Source organism: Seriola dumerili, unplaced genomic scaffold (assembly GCF_002260705.1).
Source record: "Seriola dumerili isolate Sdu_G_001 unplaced genomic scaffold, Sdu_1.0 BDQW01000109.1, whole genome shotgun sequence".
NCBI classification, from domain to species: Eukaryota; Metazoa; Chordata; class Actinopteri; order Carangiformes; family Carangidae; genus Seriola; species Seriola dumerili.
In genome coordinates, this window is record NW_019174364.1 from 65,302 (window position 1) to 84,253 (window position 18,952).

General features: G+C 41.4%; 1 protein-coding gene across 6 annotated transcripts; it reads left to right on the forward strand.

The window, feature by feature from the left end:
* Positions 1-5,970: 5,970 nt before the first annotated feature.
* LOC111222946 (transmembrane and coiled-coil domains protein 1-like) lies at positions 5,971-18,834 on the forward strand. 6 transcript variants are annotated; one of them, XM_022746877.1, is made up of 8 exons: positions 5,971-6,021; positions 9,311-9,485; positions 11,677-11,720; positions 12,521-13,295; positions 15,536-15,955; positions 16,725-17,209; positions 17,308-17,443; positions 17,522-18,834. In XM_022746877.1, the coding sequence occupies exons 4-8, from the start codon at positions 12,696-12,698 to the stop codon at positions 17,834-17,836; spliced, it is 1,956 nt and encodes a 651-aa protein (XP_022602598.1). In that variant the 5' UTR covers positions 5,971-6,021; positions 9,311-9,485; positions 11,677-11,720; positions 12,521-12,695; the 3' UTR covers positions 17,837-18,834. The 6 variants fall into 6 exon arrangements, with proteins under 6 accessions (XP_022602598.1, XP_022602603.1, XP_022602604.1 ...); XM_022746882.1 differs by having other exon boundaries at positions 12,526-13,295; XM_022746883.1 differs by having other exon boundaries at positions 13,033-13,295.
* Positions 18,835-18,952: the final 118 nt, after the last annotated feature.

Below are 18,952 nucleotides of genomic sequence, written 5' to 3' on the forward strand. Positions count from 1 at the left end.
AGCTGACAAAGCTAATACTTCAATTACAGGACACACCCACTCCAGTGTACACATTGTCTCAGAGGAAGCTTTCTCAGAGGGCAGCCACATAACAAATGAGGAACAGTTCAAAGAGAGTCATACATCCATAGTAAATGATGACTCTCTGGATGGTAAGTGAACATATGATAGTAAATTGAAGTCAAACATAACGCCATTGTTCTGATTCTCCTTTTTCTTCTTTAAATACACTCACGCTCTGTCACTTTCTGATACATCATTTAATTATCACTATTAGATGAAAAACAAAAAAAACCCTCCCCCCTTAGCAATATATTAAAATATACAACAGATGCAAAAGATATTTTCACAACACTGTGTGTTTTATACTGTTACAAATTGCCAGTTGAATTCTTCTCCTTTATCTCTCTCTCTTTCAGGTGGGGAAGTCTCTGAACTCCCTGTCCAAACTTATGTGTTTACTGCTCTGACGAACCAGGACCTGTCAGGACCTGGAAATCCCTGTGTCCTTGGTCTTAGACCTTGTGTTGTTCTTAAAAACTTAAATGGCACCAGTCTGCTCTGGGATGACATGAGCCGCACACTGGCATTTGCCTGGGAAATACATGTTTTTGGATCTGCCAGCCTTTTCATACTGATGGCAGTCCTGGCAGTTTTGGGAATGGCTGGTGCATGCACTCTTCCTCATCCCCTCTGTGATTCCCTGACCCTGGCGAATAGCCTCCTAATTATAAGTGGTACTTTACGTGGTGTCCTCCTTCTACTTGATCCTTATGGCACCCGTCAGATCCTGTCTCGTGCTACTCTGGCTGCATTCCATAACATTCCTCTCCAGCTTCTTCTGTGGGCACAGGTTGCCCTCGCTCTGGTCACACTCAGAGGGTTGAAAATACTACTTTTTCCACTAAAGCTGCAGAGCCCATGGGTGGTTGGAGGGCTGGCTGTATCACATTGCACCGCATTACTTATAGCAGACCTACACTCCTCAATTTTATCCCCTGTTCTCCCTCTGTTGCTACAGACCTTCTCCCTCTGCTGGGGCCTCCCATTCTGCATGGGAATAATCACCAAGTCTCTTTCTCACCTACAACCCTTTCTCAGGTCCTCTGTACCTCAGTGGTTTCCTTCACAGATGATTGAGAAGCGAGCAAAGCGGGTAACAGCAGTGTGTGCCTTCCTCGGGGTGCTCTGCTGCAGCCTTCAGATGTATAGTCTCCTTTGGCTTTATGGGTTACTGGGGAACTGGAGGCGCTTTGGCTGGGGCTGGTGGCTCAGTCAGTTTTGGGCAAGAATCCTTGAGTTAGCCTGGGGATTCTCTTTGCTTGTCCTGGGATCTTGGCTCTTCTGGATGCCCTCTAGGGGTAATTCAAGGGGTGATAATGGACAGGGCAGAAGTGATGTGTCTAAAGGGGTGGAGGAGAAAAGCTTGTGGGGTAGAGTCTTGGCCACTGTACGAAAAGGGCCACTAAGAAAATCAGAGAAAACCTGGGAAGGCCTGATGCCAAATAACTGGGCAAAATATAACCTGTCTCGAGCAGCTATCAGCAACAATGTAATGTGCCAGTATGATGATCAGCCATCGACCATTATAACAGAATACAAGCCTGATCCTGTTAGCAATAGCAGCTCTGACTCCCAGGCTGCACTGCTGTGGCAAAAAGTTGGGGAACATGAATGCGTCCTTTCACTTATAGAATTCGACATGCGGCCCCCATCTCCTATTAACCTCAGGCGCAGCATTGACAATGCCCTTCATCATGGACAGCTTGTAGCAGGAGGTCTGTTCACACCTCCACCTCCCTCTTGGACTCACACCGTGGTCACAAACACCAGTGATGGAGATGGTGGCACAACAATATTCCCTCCAGCTTATGTTGGCTATGGGTGGATGTTGGATACGGAGTCCATTTCTGCATCTCTTGACCATTTCCAAGCCAAAGAGCCAATACAGTCACCGAGTGCTACAGCGGATTATAATGGTAGTATTGGGTCACCGACCACTGTATATCAGGGAGAAGAGTTAAATTCAGCGCTCTCAGCGGTCATGCATCAGCATGACTGGTCTGATGATGATGTCACAGACCTCTAAGCTTATGTCCCTTACGTGAGGAGCGCCTCGTACTATTTTAATCATCTGACCTCGATGAAAAGGCATAATCACATATTGTGAACAGTAATGCTCATCTAAGTAAAAACTGATATTGATTACTGATTATAATATTGTCTTGAAAGTAATTGAACGACCCTACAGTATCACACAGATCCTCCTTGATTTTATAAGATGTGTCTGCTTTGGAAAAGATAAGGCTTTGACTTTCATCAGATCTTGATATATTTTCATGTTCATGTGTTAAACATTTAACTGCATGGAAATGGTAGGAAGGCAAGGTGCAAATGACAATATTTTATTCCTAGTGGATGTTATGAGCATTTCAACATTAGACTTTTATAATGCTTGTTTCTATATGTCAATGTTATGCAGGACATACCAGTTTTCAGACAGTATGTTGAAAATTCAAATCACAGCTCTCCTGTTTGCATCAGATTAGTGTAGAAACCTCACTGGTTAAAAGTCAGGTGAGCATTTATTATTTGTTATCTATGGTAATGTGCAAAACTTTACAGGATTTGATGTTTTCCTTTTCTTGTTTCTAAATAAAGTGACTTTTATATGAATTACCTGTAATTGTTTTTTATCAACTTGCTTGAAATGTGTTTTTAAAAGAAAAACTATCTTAACTTTTTAGTTGAACTAAAGGCAGATGAAAAGTGAATGCCAAAACTACATTGAATGGGTCAGAATATGAACCAGCATTGCTATCAAAAACTTGTTTTTTGTTTTTGTTACTACTGATTGAGAATCCAGATTAATCAAGCAAAGTGCCTATTCACCTGACCACACAAACCAATGCTGTCTCCTAAAGCTCGAGAAGTGTCAGGATCCAATACGTTGACTGTTGGCTATAAAAGCTGCTGATGCTTGGTTAATACCAACAGGCCTGTTAGGCAACTATGTAAGCCGTTTTCTTTCATTATAAAACCTGCAAGTCTTGGGTTCATCTGATTTCTCAAAAACACATCAGCCTCATATGATAATAGATGATTATTTTTTATTTATTTAAGTATATTTTTTGGGGATTTTTATGCCTTTATTGATAGTGCAGTAGAGAGAGACAGGAAATGAGGAGGCAGAGAGAGGGGGAATGACATGCAGACGCCCCATAGATGATTATTTTTGACATGTGACGTGAAGTGGTATGATACCCGTTATAGTCCCCAGGGTACATTGAGACCTGGTGTGTATGGCCCTCTACAGTGGGCAGAAAAGTATAATATGTCACGAACATGCTCATAGCCTGCATGTGGGTCCTTGTGTGCATGCTGGCAGAGCAATGGACCATGCTCCTCAAACCATTACTCTACAGCAACACAACTGATCAAAAACTCCTGGGTATTTTTTAAGCATGTTGCAATATATCAGTTTTGAGAGAGAGCGAATGAAAGTGAATTTAATGTTACAGTTTTCCATGGCAGGGCAAATTGAATTTGTCCTTATGTTTCCAGTGTTGCACAGTTTGATGGATGCAAAACTCAAGCACCTGGATCCATCAGTACGATGTAGTGACAACTTGATGACTCTGACAGTCAAACAGGTCAGAGCTCCTCATATTCCCGTGGACAGTGGTAAATTCCAGGTTAAGAGTTAGTTCCAAAGCATGTATGTCTTGTTCTCAACAGTAAGCTGTACAAAAACTGAATTTCAATTAAGAATCTTAATAAATTTGTCCTAATACTGGTCCCAGTACCTCAGTAAATTAACTTTTATGTTTTGGGGAAGGTGGACTTTCTGCCTCCAACTGATCTAAAACTCTTACAATCTGAGCTTAACCTTTTCTCACCCTTTTTCCCAAACCATAGCATGGTGATTATGTACTACCACTACATTTATGGGGTCACCAGTGACAGTGTCTTGCCTTGCTGTGAAGTGTTTTCCGGAGGACTGACACTAACTGCACTGATTGTGTATAGAGTTCAAGGTGGTGGAGCCTCTTGTGGTAAACAGCTGAAATGTACACATGCTTTTAATTTACGCCATTTGTTTCATTGTAGGATGAGGAGTGTCTACTTACTCTTCTGTTAGTGGATGTTGAGCTCTTAGTCACATGCTCTTCATTACCAGACATTAAACCTACCACAGCAACAACTATGCCTCCCAGTGACAGTGGTCAGGTAGTAAGATCAGTTCCCCCATTTTCCAGTGTTTACATGATACTTAGTGCTTCCTGAGCCCACCCCTCCGACACACACCCCTGCTCCTACAACAGGTACAGTAGCACCACGGCCCCAATAACCACAGTTACCCTTAGGTCCTACTGCAGAATCAGGTTCTAACAACAAAAACCAAGAAGGGCCTGCAGCTCAGCACCCTGTGTTCGCATTCATACCTCAGTATCCACAATTCTCTCAGTAAGTCTTGTTTCTCAGACCTGTACCACCAACACAGTCTACTTCCGATAAAAACACTACTGCTCTCCTGGCTCAGTTACCTCAGATGCCAGTCTGAGCATGATGGGAAGGCTGATCCCCAGCAGCCAGTTTCTAATGCCACCTCAGTATTGTATAGACATTCCCTAAACTCCCACTGCCTCCAGAGGGCCAACCCCAAGCCACCACATGTACCCACAGACCTACTCGATCCCTGTGTTGTATCCCTCACAAAGACAAAATAGTCAATCTCCAACTGCTGCTCCTACGACCACCCCAACAACCAGTGCAGCCACTGCTCTAAAGCCATTTTATTATCCAAACCCTTATACTAGTATATATGCTCCTCAACAGGCTCCCATGCCTTCATTTCCTGATTCTCTGTCCACGCCTCTTACAAACTCACCTCAGTTTGATCAGCATGAACATCAACCTATCTACCACGCCATGCCTCCATTTTTATCCCTTTCCTTTTCATCAAAGGCCAAAATCACAGCTGCTGATGGCCCCCAGGAGCATCACAGACTCTCCTTCATACATTTTGATGAACCTCACAGATTTGGCAAGCAAAGCTGTAACAAACTCCCCAAGGATCATTTCCTGCTGAATAGAAATCAATCACTAAATTGCTACAGAGCAAGCAACTGAGTTTCTTGTCATGCATTTAGCAAGAGGGATTCAAAATGTAAATTTTCCTGTGGGGGTGGATAGAGTGCAAGGCTAGCTACACAATTAGCATCTGAATTAGTTTTCTTGATGTTTGATGTCTTGGTAAAGACATTCAGGGCTGTAGCCTAGAAACACTTCATTTCCCAATTATTTCTGTGATTAACTGACAAATGTTTGGTGCCTAGAATGTCAGAAAGTTGTGAAAAGTGCTCATTAGTTTCCTAGAGCCCAAGGAGGACTTCTTTAATCTGCTTGTTTAGTCTGACCAACAGTCCAAAAATATCCAAGAGGGCTAAACAAAACAGCAAAATACATTTCAGAGGCTAGAAGCAGTAACTGGAAATATTTTTTCTTTTTTTAAATACTTGAATTGTTAATCATCAAAATAGTGTTATTAGGCTATTTGTTTGATCGACCAATGGATAAATTGTTTAAAACCTTTTTCACACTGCATGGAGCAACATTCTGGTGCATATTTGTTGATATTGAACATTCTAATTCAAATAGGCCTATCATAAGTCTAAATCACTGAATCAGTTAAAACATTGTTTCTTAGTTGTTTTTTTATAGACTGTAACTCTCCTAAAACCCTCAAATTCCCAGACATATGAGTGCGGACATGACCCCAGTGTCCTCCAGTGCAGCCACAGGCCTAAAGACAGTCATTTTCAGTGTTTAACGTTAGTCGTAGATATACGTCCTGGTTATAAACACGGTACTGACTGGGTCCCGCGCGCATGATGTGGGACGGTGAGCTGTCTGCTGCTCAGCTGTTCTGACGCTGAGCACGCTATTTGACGTCACCGTGGGAGTGTTCCACCGTCGGGAGAAATGAACGGTCATCAACACAATCCTCTCAGCGCCCATGTAAGTCCTAGCCAGCAAAACACTCGTTTTGCGAACTGCTCTATGAATGAAATGCGTTTCCATATGCTTTTATCCGGCCTGTTCAAGGGTCACGGTTGGTTAGAGTTATTTATCCTTTTGTTGCTGCCGCCTGGCGCTGTGCCCTGTTTGCCTGTAGCTAACCATGGCTGGAGCTGAAGCGATATTTTTTTTTTTTAGCCTGAGAGCCTAGCCAGCCTGCTAACTGACAGGCTGAGTGGACGGGCTGCGAGTAAGCGCCTGTTTTGCCACCCTGGATAGTCGGGGTGGGCGATGTTAAGGTGTATCTTAATGTGATTGATTACCAAAAGAGAATTAATGCCTGCGCTGTATAGTGAAAATATGTAAAGGTTTAACTTTGGGGACAATACTCAGGCCTGATAACAGTGATATTTTCCACAGCGGCCAGACCAGGATGTGCTAGATTAATTGCACTAGCGTCACATTTAGCTGACTGAACAGTTTGGACGTTGTCCTCAATAAGCACTGGATGATATTACCTATATAAATAGGATACTCATAGCTAATGCAAACCTATACTGGAGGAACTGTAGCGATACGCCATCATGAAATACAAGACTCCCAAGGTGTGATTAAGAAAGCCTAGAAGGAGTATGTGACAGATGGCCAACCAACACCTCCAATCTAAACTCACCCTGTCTGTTTTATCCATTGACACCTGTGAGGGCTGTTTGATGCCGGTTGGACCGGATTCTGCTGCATTTCCGGAAAATAATGATGTTGGATTTTTAATGGTTAGATTACATATTTATTGTAGAGCTGGTTAAGACAAAAATGGATACCACAATATAAGTTGTGGTAAGTGACATTTGGTTATAACAGTCGGTACAATATTCAATTTAAGATACCAGAGTTTGATGGCCAACAACACAAGAACCTCATTACCTTCATGATTCCGGTCCATCTTTGTTTTGTTTTTTTTCAAACAGGGGAGGAGACTCTAACATATTATTACCGGTATGCATTAATCTACTGGATTATACTGGAAAGCTTGTCAGGTGTGTATCACATTACACGGTGGCCACCATCTAATGTATGCATTCAAATCAGTAAAATTGAGGTTGGCCAATGAACTTGAATGTAAAAGTACATGAGCAGAGAGGTCTATCAGCAGCTAGAGCAAATAATGAAAGGTAATTTATGTTTGGTAATCAGATGCAGGTCTCCTCCCTGCCTCCTAGCCAACAGCATTCATGACCTGCCGTTTCTCAAAGCCTGTTCATCCCTTTTGAAAAAAACAACAGCAAAAACAACACAAACTACTCAGAGAATTTAAAGGCTATGCTCTGGTTGTAAAGCTCTCAAAATCCATTGGAACCAGAATGGAATTTTCAGGTTTTCAGGTGAGCTCACTTCACCTGGAGGGCGGGTAAACACTTTTAATTACAGACTCGGGTCATAAATGCAGCTGGTATACGTGGCAGGTGTTTAGTGCCAAATATTCCGTATACAGACTGTCTGCACGTAAGGTAACACAACGCTATGACCTCGCCCCGCATAGTAACACCGGTGTGCACCGTAAAGTGAAATGAACGTTCTCCGGTGCAGCACGTTAGCTTGTACTGCTAGCTACTAGAGGAGCAGACAAGCCATCAAATCGGGGACAGGGATGGTTTTTACTTTATCTAATGCAACGGTTTGCAACACCCTACAATAAAATGATGAACCACATTGGCGGTTTCAGCAAATATGTCTTACTGTTGTGTGAATTTAAATTCGGGCCTGTGAACGTTGGCTAGTGAGTTGCTAATGTCATCCTCTTCTTATCTGTAGCTAACGTTAAACCGTTGGGCTCAGACTATTTGCTGTAACATCATAACTTTACTCTCATATAAAGTGTAGTATCTGTATACATAATGTTACTTTATCACACAGTCTGCTTTTTACGTGTTGAGCATTATTATAATTACATTACATGTAACTGCAACGAATGCACCTGTTACCTATTTAGTAATTAACCAACCTAAGCTGTATGCTCATGGTAAGCTCTCCAACGTATAGCGTGCTTACATGAAAGCTTTTCATTTGCGCGATAGTCTAGTCAAAAGGAAACTATTGTGGGTAATAACAGTAGATGTTATTACTGACAGGATGGTGGTTGCGATCGGCTCGTAATGCACCATCAACGGTAACATCCGGGGAGAGATGTTTGTATTACAGTATAGTTACTGTACATTATTGTGTTCACCGTTTATTGTTTAAATGTCATTTTATCTCAGTTGTGGTTCTACAAGACAGGCAAATGGTTCATGTCCTGCAGGTATCCTCAAGGGGGCTATTCGGCACCATTAATTAACATTACACAATGGATTAAGCTAAAAGGCCTTGGAGGCCTGCCCTGAACAGAATTAAAACACATGTTTTCACTTTGCCATTTAAGTTATGAAACTACAAACTTGTATGAGCTTCTTGTTAAAACAAAAGACTGTACTGGTTTGTTTCAAATGTTAATGTGTTTAAATGTCAGTTCACACAATGGACTTCATTACATGTAGACCCTGTGGCTTGATACATTTGAAAGTAGGAGGAGGATCAAAACCTAGCTCAGATGGGGAACATTGATTTGGCTCTTTAACTTATGTGACATTTAAGGTACCCTGTGGAGTTTTGACTGCAAAACTGCACTGATTTTTATTCTTACACTATAACATTGTATTGCTTTAGAAAGTTAGTAGGGTGAATGTACTAACAATTGCCTAATAACACATTTAGCAGACATAAATAAGCAAATATTTTGACCATTTCTGTGCACTTGATAAATGTAAATAAATCTAATATTCACTCTGCCTTTTAGCTCAGTTTTGGCTTCTGCTAACTCCTAATGATAATATTTTGGTTTTAGTTTACAAGATGCTGCACACACCCTCCAGACAAAGTCAGCAAGACTTTGTCTGTTTGCTGTTTGGTTTGCTGCCTCCTGCTGCTGACCACAGGGTCGAGGAGAGTTGAATTTGCAAGATCTGATAAAATAATGTCTCGATCGTCAAAACATTTGTATGTTTCTTTGATTTATTTGGGTCCATATTTGCTTTCACGCTAGTCTGCCTGGGGTCTACAAACATTTCTTTACTGTGCCACAAGTGGGCAAAAACTCTTTATGGTATCCTTAACATTTGGCCTTTGTAGTGCTAACACACACCATGTCTGTGCAGAACCACTGTTTTGTTCTTCAAGAAAAACTGTCAGCTTGCAAAATGTCAGCACTAAGGTTCTCATGCTCTCTTGCCTGTGTTTCTGTTTTTCTTTGCAGCATGTGATTTTCCTAAATGTCCTTGGAAACAGCTGACTAAAGTTTGACAGCTATCTCACTAGATCTAATTTGGAAGAATTACCCAAAGAGTGGCGGTGGAAATTCACTTGGATTATTAGGCCTTTTTCCTGTATTGATAGAACCACAAATCATCTGCTGATGACCACATCTGAAGGTATGTTTATCTGAAGTTAGATTCTTGCTGAACTGGGTACCTCTACCGTAATGAAAGTTCATCATATTTGACTTTGAATTTATTGCTACTGAACAATGCTATTGCTATTACTGTACTGTACACACCATACCATAAAATGTATTCAATCAATTTTCACTTGTATTTTCCAATGTCTTTTTTGTGAGTTCTACTCATGACTGATTATAGGAATATTGGAGTAATAGACCCATACTGTAGCAATGTATCATTAATGCAAGTAAAAGCTTAAATGCTCCTAGACATGCACAACACTCTGTAGATGGTGTGACCTTGGAGCACTGCATGTACAGAGAGTGATAGGCGAATGTTGGCTGACCCACTTCAAAGGGAACACTTTGCCCTCAGCCTGGAGGAGCCGGACACCATTGTTTTTTTTTTATTATAGATGAAGGATATACTTCCAAGACTGTGTGGAGTGTTTGTTCCTATGTCTTGTCTTGAGCTTACAATACTTACTGCATTGCATTGCACTGAATATCTGTTATGAGCAGTGGTACATGATCAGGAGATGTGGTTGGAGAGTTTTTCTGTAAGACGAGAGGCACCTATAGATGAAGCTCAGTGATACAACCATATTGGTTGCCAGTGGTCTATTTATTTCATTTTTTACAGTATTGTGCTTACAGAGGGAGGGATGCTTCAGGCAAACAGTCCTGTTTTTTTCATTTTTTCTAATGACTGAAATGAGTGATGGGAGTAAGTGAACAGTAATAAAAATTTAAAAAAATGAAACAGTCATTATTCAAGTGTGTTGATCAGCGAGAATTGGTAAGGATACTCTTCATTATTAATCTATTTCCTACCACCTACCGTTCAACAAAGTGCTTTCTTATCACACACTACTGATCTAACAGCAGGAGCAGCACTGAGTCACTATGTATCACTAATGGAGCATTTCACTGTCTTTTTGTCAGGACATTTTGCTGCTGGCTTGTTAAACGATACTTAGCTCTGCTGAATCATGGAATCATTTTTCCATTTGTCTGCACAAATGTACCAAGTAGTTGTGTATCATATAGACCATATATAAAGTTTGGATATTTTCTTCAGGTCTCAGTCAAACATGCAACACACTACGATTTGTAAAAGTGCCTGTGTGGGGGCTCAAAGACTTAATGGAGGGCTAATCAGATACTTGCTGCTGAAGGAGATTATATTCCGGTCTATGTGAAAAGCACTAAGGTCTATAGTTTATAATGTACTGCAAAATTGCATAGAAAATGTGTTTCTCATGCTTAGTAATAGCTGTGATATGTAATGCAGAACAGATGCTGTGCAAGCAAAGCAAACCTTCCAATTTACAGTACGTTTGTACTATGAATTACTATCGTACTACAGTATTGTACATTTTACTGCTGCTGAAACCCAGGACAGCCAATGTTAAGGTTTTGATTCAGTGCAAGTGAAGCATGTATTCACACAGCAGATATGAGCTCTGGTATGAGAAATGGCTATACTTGAGGAATTACTGAATTTCCAGAAATACACGATTAGCTTGCAGTTTCATTATTGGAAATTTTGTAGAAAAATTATTTATTTTATTAATAACCATGGAATGTTTATGCTGTAAAACTAGATATTGTCAAATAACCACAGGTGCTGTTAAAAAATCTTTCTAATGCTGAAACCCATCAGGTCATGTGAGATATCATCATAAATGAAAAAGGAAAGGAGGATCTTTCTCAGGTTAACGTCCCCCACCCCCCTGTATGTGCTACAGATGGGTTTTTCAGTGACAGCTCTTAAAAGTAGTCTTGAGCAGTGTTTAATGCCATGTTTTGAAGTTTGTTTCTATGTACAACTATAGTAGTACCATTACTTCAACATTATCTACAGCTAATGTCATGTTAATGTAGTCAAAGCATGTCATATAAACATTATGTGTGCTGTAATGTACAGTATTTTCCAAGGCTCCATAAAGTCGTTGACAGTTTCCTATGGTCAGCATGTTAGAAGCATTTGGTTAGTGTCATATTTGGTGTAGCACTTTTTTACATACCCATTATTACCAGTTACTGCTGAGTTAAAGGTTTGTGTCCAAGTCTGTTAATGTTTGTGTCATGTTACAGTGTGTCTATTTCTGTACCCTTTTTCCTTTTGTTTCGTATGGAGCATATTATTTATATTTTTTGTTTGTTTCTGCTTCATTTAGCCAACCCTGAGTTGTGAGTCAGAAGAGGAGAGGCTGGGCTGATGGTAAGCTCTCTGTCACACTCTATCTCACCTCTTCTCTTGCTTTCTCTCTCACTGTCTCATTATATGTTGGTAAACCAAAAGGGTTTTATGTAAGCTGTCATCTGAGAGCCAAAAATGTGGAATGGTCCTTTACGTTACAGGGTTTATCCTTGTTATAAAATGAAATGCAAAGAGGAAACTGCTCTGGATCATTGAACACCTCAATCAGATAAGAATTAGATAAATCACTGTCCATTTAGAATTTCATTTACATTTTTCACACTTTGTAGTTTTTTTGTTAGCGTCATCCAAGCACTCTCAATTATGTTGATTTTTTTAATTTCCATAACGAATACTTTCTGAAATGTATTAATTCAACTATCATGAGAGGTTTCGTACAGTTGGGCTCGAATGCCCCGAATGAAACAATGGAAAGTGATTTGACAAACAGCCAAAGGCCTCAACCTTCAACATGCGCAATAAAACAAACTTCAACATTTCAGAAACTGTTCTCAGAACCTTGTTTATTTTGTAGATTTTATTTTTTGCATTACTGGGTTGGCATTGCCATACATACCACATGCTGTTTAGCTAAAATTGTTTTGTTTTTTCAGTCATGAATTGTTTGAGAAAAAGATGATCTGAAATTAATAAGAAACTGTCTTATGTTGAGCTTAAAGAAAATCATGATATGATCAATGGTCATGTCTGTGTCAACCCAGTTTTTGTTGCTTGGTGTTGGTTTATATTCTGCTGCTGCTTATTATGTTCATCACTCACTGCTGCATGTCATAATCCATTTTATTTTCCTTTTGTGGTAGACAAGCATGACATTGAGCCAAGCCACAGATGCATGCCCACTCAAAAGGCCCAACTGAGCGCCATCCCCTCTGCTCCCTGGCTTTCGACCAGCCTCTCAGAGGGGGGTGGTGTCTACGGGGCGTAGCTAGTCCCTGCGCGGCAAGTAGAACCTCACTGTGAAACTGGAGGTCTCTGATGGATCAGGGTAGTAGTGAGCAGAGTCCAGAGGAGCCAGACACAGGAGGCCGAGCAGAGCTGGAGGTCGGCAGGAGGGCGTCGGAGTCAGAGCACGGCTTGTCCAAAATCACCCATAATGCCCTGGAGAACATGGGAGCGTTGGGCCATGGCCTGAAGCAGTTCTTCCAGCCACAGCGCCGACGCTCCTCCGTTTCCCCACATGACTCCGCCTCGTCCTGCACAGGCGCCCCTCCCTCCGAACCCACTGATGTAGGGTCAGACGTAGGGGACGCTCCTGCCTCCTTGGCCCTCCCTTTGGATTCTGACAACCCTGCTGCTTCCGCCCCCCCTGCAGCTCTGAGCCGTGTTCTACTGCAGATCCGAGGTGGTCCACCAATGAAGCGAGGCACCAGCCTGCAGAGCCGCCGCAGCAAGGCGGGGGGCACTGGGGAACCCCCCCAGAAAGGTAGCCCCCAGATCCACAGGCGCAGCACCCATGAGGCCCTGCTGCAGTCTGGACGCCCGCGCTCCTCCTCCACCACAGACACACCCAGCAGCCCAGCCTTGGCTGACATGCTGCTGACCTCTGGTTACCACTCCACTGAGGAGCCTGACAAGGTGAGTGTCAGAGCCCTGTCAGGTGGTCTGGGGTGAGAAGTAAACCATGATCATGCAACAGTACAGATTTTGCTAAGTAGGAGGGTGATATTAGTCATTCACTAGGATATTTCAGTGCTATGAATAGGGCTATAATTATATGCAATATTATTTTAATTACTGATTAAACTGCAGATTATGTTTTTGATTAGTTGATTAATCGTTTTGGTTGCCCATTATAACTTCCCACATCCCTAGGTGATGGCTGATAACTATTGCAATGTCACTTTCCAAGATGTAAATTTGCCAAGTCTAAAACAAATAGGCTGAAATCAGGACTCAACATGTCTCCTACAGTTAACTGTCTCCATGGCAACATTTTCTCTGCTAATATCCCCCAAAGCACAAAGAAAAATGTAGTTCCAAAAGTAAAAACCTGTATTGTCCCAAATAAAAGTAAGAAAATGTAAAACAATAAAAACTTTATGAAGGTGAGGTGTTTCCTTTTTGCACTCAGTATTTGTATGTATTACTTAGAATAACTGCTAACATTTAGTCTCAATTTCCTCTATTTGAAAACCTGTAAAAAAAAAAAAAAAAAAAAAAAAAAAAAGAAATTAAAATTTTATATTTATAAATCTTTTGCCATAAAATTTGCTGTAGTAAATTAATTGTACAACTGGCATAACAGAATATGGCATTGTTTAATTGAATTCAGTCCTAAAATTTTGTATACATAGAAAGTTTGGCCTTAGGACATAAAACATTCAGATTCAAAACATAATAGAAAGAGACACTGTGCAGTCATGAGGAAACAAATTCATTGTATATGGTGGCTTTCTAGCAGTAAAAATAAAAGATAAAACTGACTGATGCACCAGTGTATGCGCAGGAACGTCTAAAGTAAGTGAACTGGAGAAATGTGTTTAAAAGGCTGTTAATGGTTTAGATGTGCCTGGATGAACCGGTGAATGGGGAGATGAGCTGTCAGTGGTGGAAGGTCAGAGATTGCCTTTGAGTGGTTGGTCACTATGTGCTTTAAGCCTTTCTAAATTTAGCTTTTGCTGCCTGAGTGTACTTCAGGTCAGAGAAGGCTTGCAGGGCTAAACAAACTCAAACTTGTTTCATGATTTGTTTTTTTTTTAAACTCAATGACCATTGGAATATGTAAACAACATCTGTGACAGAAGAATCTCTGGAATTACAAAACAGGAGAAAGTAGACACCATACAACAGAGGCCATGCAACAGGTCTAGCTACTTGCAGAAGGGTGGAATTAAGTTGATCAACAGCAGTCAAAAGCAAGTTGGAAACATTGCACCCTCCTGTTCATCTGGTAAAACCTTTGACACATTACTTATAATCGACAGTTCTTAGCTAAGGTCCATTTATGGCCACTCCACAGCTGATACCAAGGTAGACAGCTTTCAGTCAGTAAAGAAAATTACTCTTAGACCATTCATTGTCTCTTAGTTGTGGTTTACTGATCTTTCAAAAAATAGCAATACCAATTAAAATTAGCATAACCCTGTCTTAATACCTTGGACATCTGGTAGTTTTGGACTTGACTGTTCAGTTTGCCCCTTTGTTAGGTTAAAGTGGTGATATTGTTGCTGTTTTAAATACTGTAATCACAACAAAGACTGAGGGAAAATTAGCATTATATACATTTGAAAACTAGACTAACCTGATCACAAGCTAACACTTGTTAAAACTATTTGTTCGCCAAGATGTTAGGTACCATAAGTCTCAAAAATTGGAGATTTGCCAGCTTTTTATGTGGTTGTCCTTCAATACCATATTGTTTCCAGTATTGCATATCCTGTTATAGCTGTAGTTGGTGTTAAGGGCAGATCTTAACAGTTGAAATTTTAATTAAATCTTCCTCTTTTGTACATTATCAGACAACATAACTTTCTACTCTCATTATGGGTCACATCATATACAGTAGGTGGCTCTAACATACAGTGCTTCCAGTTCAAATTATAAGGACCTCACAGCTTTCACGTTTCCATTTGTGGTAGATCTTTATTTTTATTGGGCCATTTCATTTTGTATCAATCACAAAGATTAATTATTTACCTCTTGCCTCAGTGTGACCCCCAGGGCATCAAGTCACTCATCCTGGAGTTTGCCCTGTGACAGATAATATATCTTTCTCCACCAAACACCAAATTACAGTGATTTTAATGTTTTCTGATAATGAACTAAATGTAAGCATTTTTTCACATTTATGATCTTTTGTTTGTCTATCCCAACAGCTGGATCGTTATGATGGATCAGGCCCTGCTGTGTCACCCAATGCCCTCCCCTACGGTGCAGACGGGTATGATGTAGTTGACAGTACTCCAGACCCCCAGCGAACTAAGCAGGCCATCGCCCAACTACAACAAAAGATCCTCAAGCTCACTGAACAAATCAAGATTGAACAAACTGCACGTGACGACAACGTGGCTGAATACCTGAAACTTGCCAACAATGCAGACAAACAACAGAGTGCACGTATCAAACAGGTGTTTGAGAAGAAGAACCAAAAGTCAGCTCAGACTATTCAGCAACTGCAGAGGAAGCTGGAGCACTATCACCGGAAGCTTCGTGAGGTGGAGCACAACGGCATCCCTCGCCAGCCCAAAGATGTTTTTCGAGACATGCACCAAGGGCTGAAAGATGTTGGAGCCAAGGTGTGTGCTTTTTACTGACGCCTTCAATGTTCTTTGCTGGCAAAGTCCACTCTTAATTATTTGATTAAGGATTTATGTCATTTTATTGGTAAAAGATTACATGTTTAATAATCCCTTTCCACCTTAATGAAAATATTGTTCAGGACATTTTCAGCCTATTGTACGTGTTTACTGTGGTTAACGCAGATGGTTTATAGGCCCTGTTCAGACCTGGTATTAATGTCCGTCTTGGGTGATCTGATCACAAGTGGACAGCTGCAAGTCCAGGTGTGAACACACCCAGGAAGCATTGAGGACGCACTTGAGACCACATTCAGAGCTGGTCTGGGCCACATGTGTCCGTATTCTTTTAGCAGTGTGAACGCAAATGCGTCCTGGGCCACATTGAAGGACCGCCTACTCTACTGACGTCCTCTGCCAAAGTCTGATTAGTCTCGCCACAGTTTCACAAAGAACCGAAAATTTTTACTTTTTCAGATCGATAAAACTTTATTTCATTGTAGAGCTGTGCACAGTGCAAAGATTCGCTCAACCCCTCTTGTCCTGTTCTCGCTGTCTCTCTCTCACACATTGACAACGGACCTTTCTGTCAGATTGGTTTATTTGCATATAAAGCTTGGAATTGAGATCTGATCATAAGTGGTCTCTTGAGACAGGTGTGATCTGACGCGTCCAGAGCTGACCACTTGTGATCGGATCACCTAAGATGCATGTAAATGCCAGTTCTGAACAGGGCCATAGAGCATTGACCCGATCTTGCTGATTACAGGTGACAGGCGGCTTCTCCAGTTTCTCTCAAGCCACTCATTCTGCAGCTGGAGCTGTGGTGTCCAAGCCTAGAGAAATTGCTTCCCTCATCCGCAACAAGTTTGGCAGCGCTGATAATATTGCAGCCCTGAAAGACTCTTTGGATGAAACCCAGGGAGATGAGGGTGTTGGCTCTGGGGCAACGAGGACCCTTGGGACAGGACAGATGCAGTCCAGCCCAAAGTTTGGCAGTGATGAAGACTGTTCTAGCGGTACATCTGGCTCTGCAGGAGCCAATAGCACTACTGGAGCTCCTGGAGGCCCCCCTAGTTCCAAGGGCAATACCCTTGATCATGCCCAGGCCTCAGGCTTTGACGCCGTTCTGCATGAGATCCAAGAGCTCCGGGAAAACCAAGGTCGACTTGAGGAGTCCTTTGAAAACTTAAAAGCCCACTATCAGCGGGACTATACAATGATCATGGAAGCCCTGCAAGAGGAACGATACAGGTAGCATATCATATCCTCTATACTGTAGAATAGTAGGTCTGTATGGGTGGAAGAAAAGTTTCTGTTTTTGATGTACATTTGTTTTCACTATTTTGCAGGTGTGAACGTTTAGAGGAACAACTCAATGACCTGACAGAACTGCACCAGAATGAAATTCTGAACTTGAAACAGGAACTAGCCAGCATGGAGGAGAAGATTGCTTACCAGTCTTATGAAAGAGCAAGGGACATTCAGGTAAGCCTCACTGGAATGAACACGTGTCTACTTTGTCATTACAGCTATTTCACTGACAGTTTTGTCTCTGACCTGTAGGAAGCACTGGAGGCATGTCAGACACGTATCTCCAAGATGGAGCTGCAGCAGCAACAGCAGCAGGTGGTGCAGCTGGAGGGTTTGGAGAATGCTACAGCGCGGACTCTTCTTGGAAAACTAATCAATGTGCTGCTAGCTGTTATGGCAGTCCTTTTGGTGTTTGTGTCCACGGTGGCGAACTGTGTCGTCCCATTAATGAAAACACGCAGTCGCACGCTTTCTACGCTGCTCCTTGTAATCCTCCTTGCCTTCCTCTGGAGGCACTGGGATGCCATTTCAGAGTATCTGCATCGCTTTCTTCTGCATCCAAGATGACCGGCTTGGAGAGTCTTATTTAAATGAAGGGACAGAGGGTTTGGGGCTGATGTGTTAAGGGTGACCCATACAGGGAGTTGAATCTAAATAGTCCTACCTTTTCTTCTTCTTCTTCTGCAAATTCTCGAAACACTTAGGAGGATTGCATCAGAGGTTTGTCACTTTATCACTTTGTGAGATGTGTTTTTGAGAAGAAGAGAATAAGGGGAGAAAGGGTTGGGTATTTGGTATCAACTTTCTATCTTTGGTGCAGTTGTGGCACAAACACATACTGCAAGGGTGAGTGGGGCATAGCTGAAGGAGGGGCTGAGAGAACTGCACACGTGATTTCTCTCTTCTGAGTGAATTTGTTTACATGTGGAAAACTTTGTATTGTTTCCCCACAGAAGAAATTGTAATTCAGAGTTTTTATTACTTTTAAGCTGATCCAAGTGGTATTGTTTTGAAGTCACTGCTATTTTTAATACAGGTGTTGTAATTTAATTTTCTGTCAACTGTAATGAGCTGACAGTGATCTGCTAATTTAGTTATCCATGTTCTCTTTTTGTAAGTTCTCTCTCTTCTGGTCTTGCCTTTCTGTTTTTTCAGTCTGCCCTTTCCTTCCCCTTTTTCTCAGTCTTATCAAATTTCATTTTGTGTGACCAACTCTCCCTCTTCTGGCTCACTACACTCTGAAGAATGGGGTGCTTGCACATCAGCTACATTGCTCTGGAATCAGACTTGTCACTGTATCAAATAGTAGTGGGTTCTTGACTTGTTTCTTTTGGATATGTGAAGTCAATAACACTGGTTCTGCCACAACCAGGATATTACTATCAAGAACATTTAGTTTGGAGTTGTGACCCTGACCTCTGGGCCAACTGGATCCTACTGTCCTGGTGGCTTTTCCACTGCAGAAGAATAATCTATGAACTGAATTAACATACTTGAAGAGCGGTTAAAGTGCTCAAAGACTCAGTGCTTCCGTACTGTTTCTGTTAGTGACAATGAAATAGTAATACTTTTTAGTTGATTTTTTTTATTTTTTAAAAACAAATAAATTTGCTGTTTTAAAAGGTGAAATTTCTAACATATTTGTCTGCAATGCAAAAGATGTGACAATACATTACAAAAAAA

What these genes read in the sequence shown, in the direction of transcription:
- LOC111222946 (XM_022746877.1), top strand. Translation starts at nt 12,696, where the DNA reads ATGGATCAGGGTAGTAGTGAGCAGAGTCCAGAGGAGCCAGACACAGGA. An exon ending in TGAAAGATGTTGGAGCCAAG is followed by an intron (nt 15,956 to 16,724) that starts GTGTGTGCTTTT and finishes TGCTGATTACAG; the next exon opens with GTGACAGGCGGCTTCTCCAG. An exon ending in CTGCAAGAGGAACGATACAG is followed by an intron (nt 17,210 to 17,307) that starts GTAGCATATCAT and finishes ACTATTTTGCAG; the next exon opens with GTGTGAACGTTTAGAGGAAC.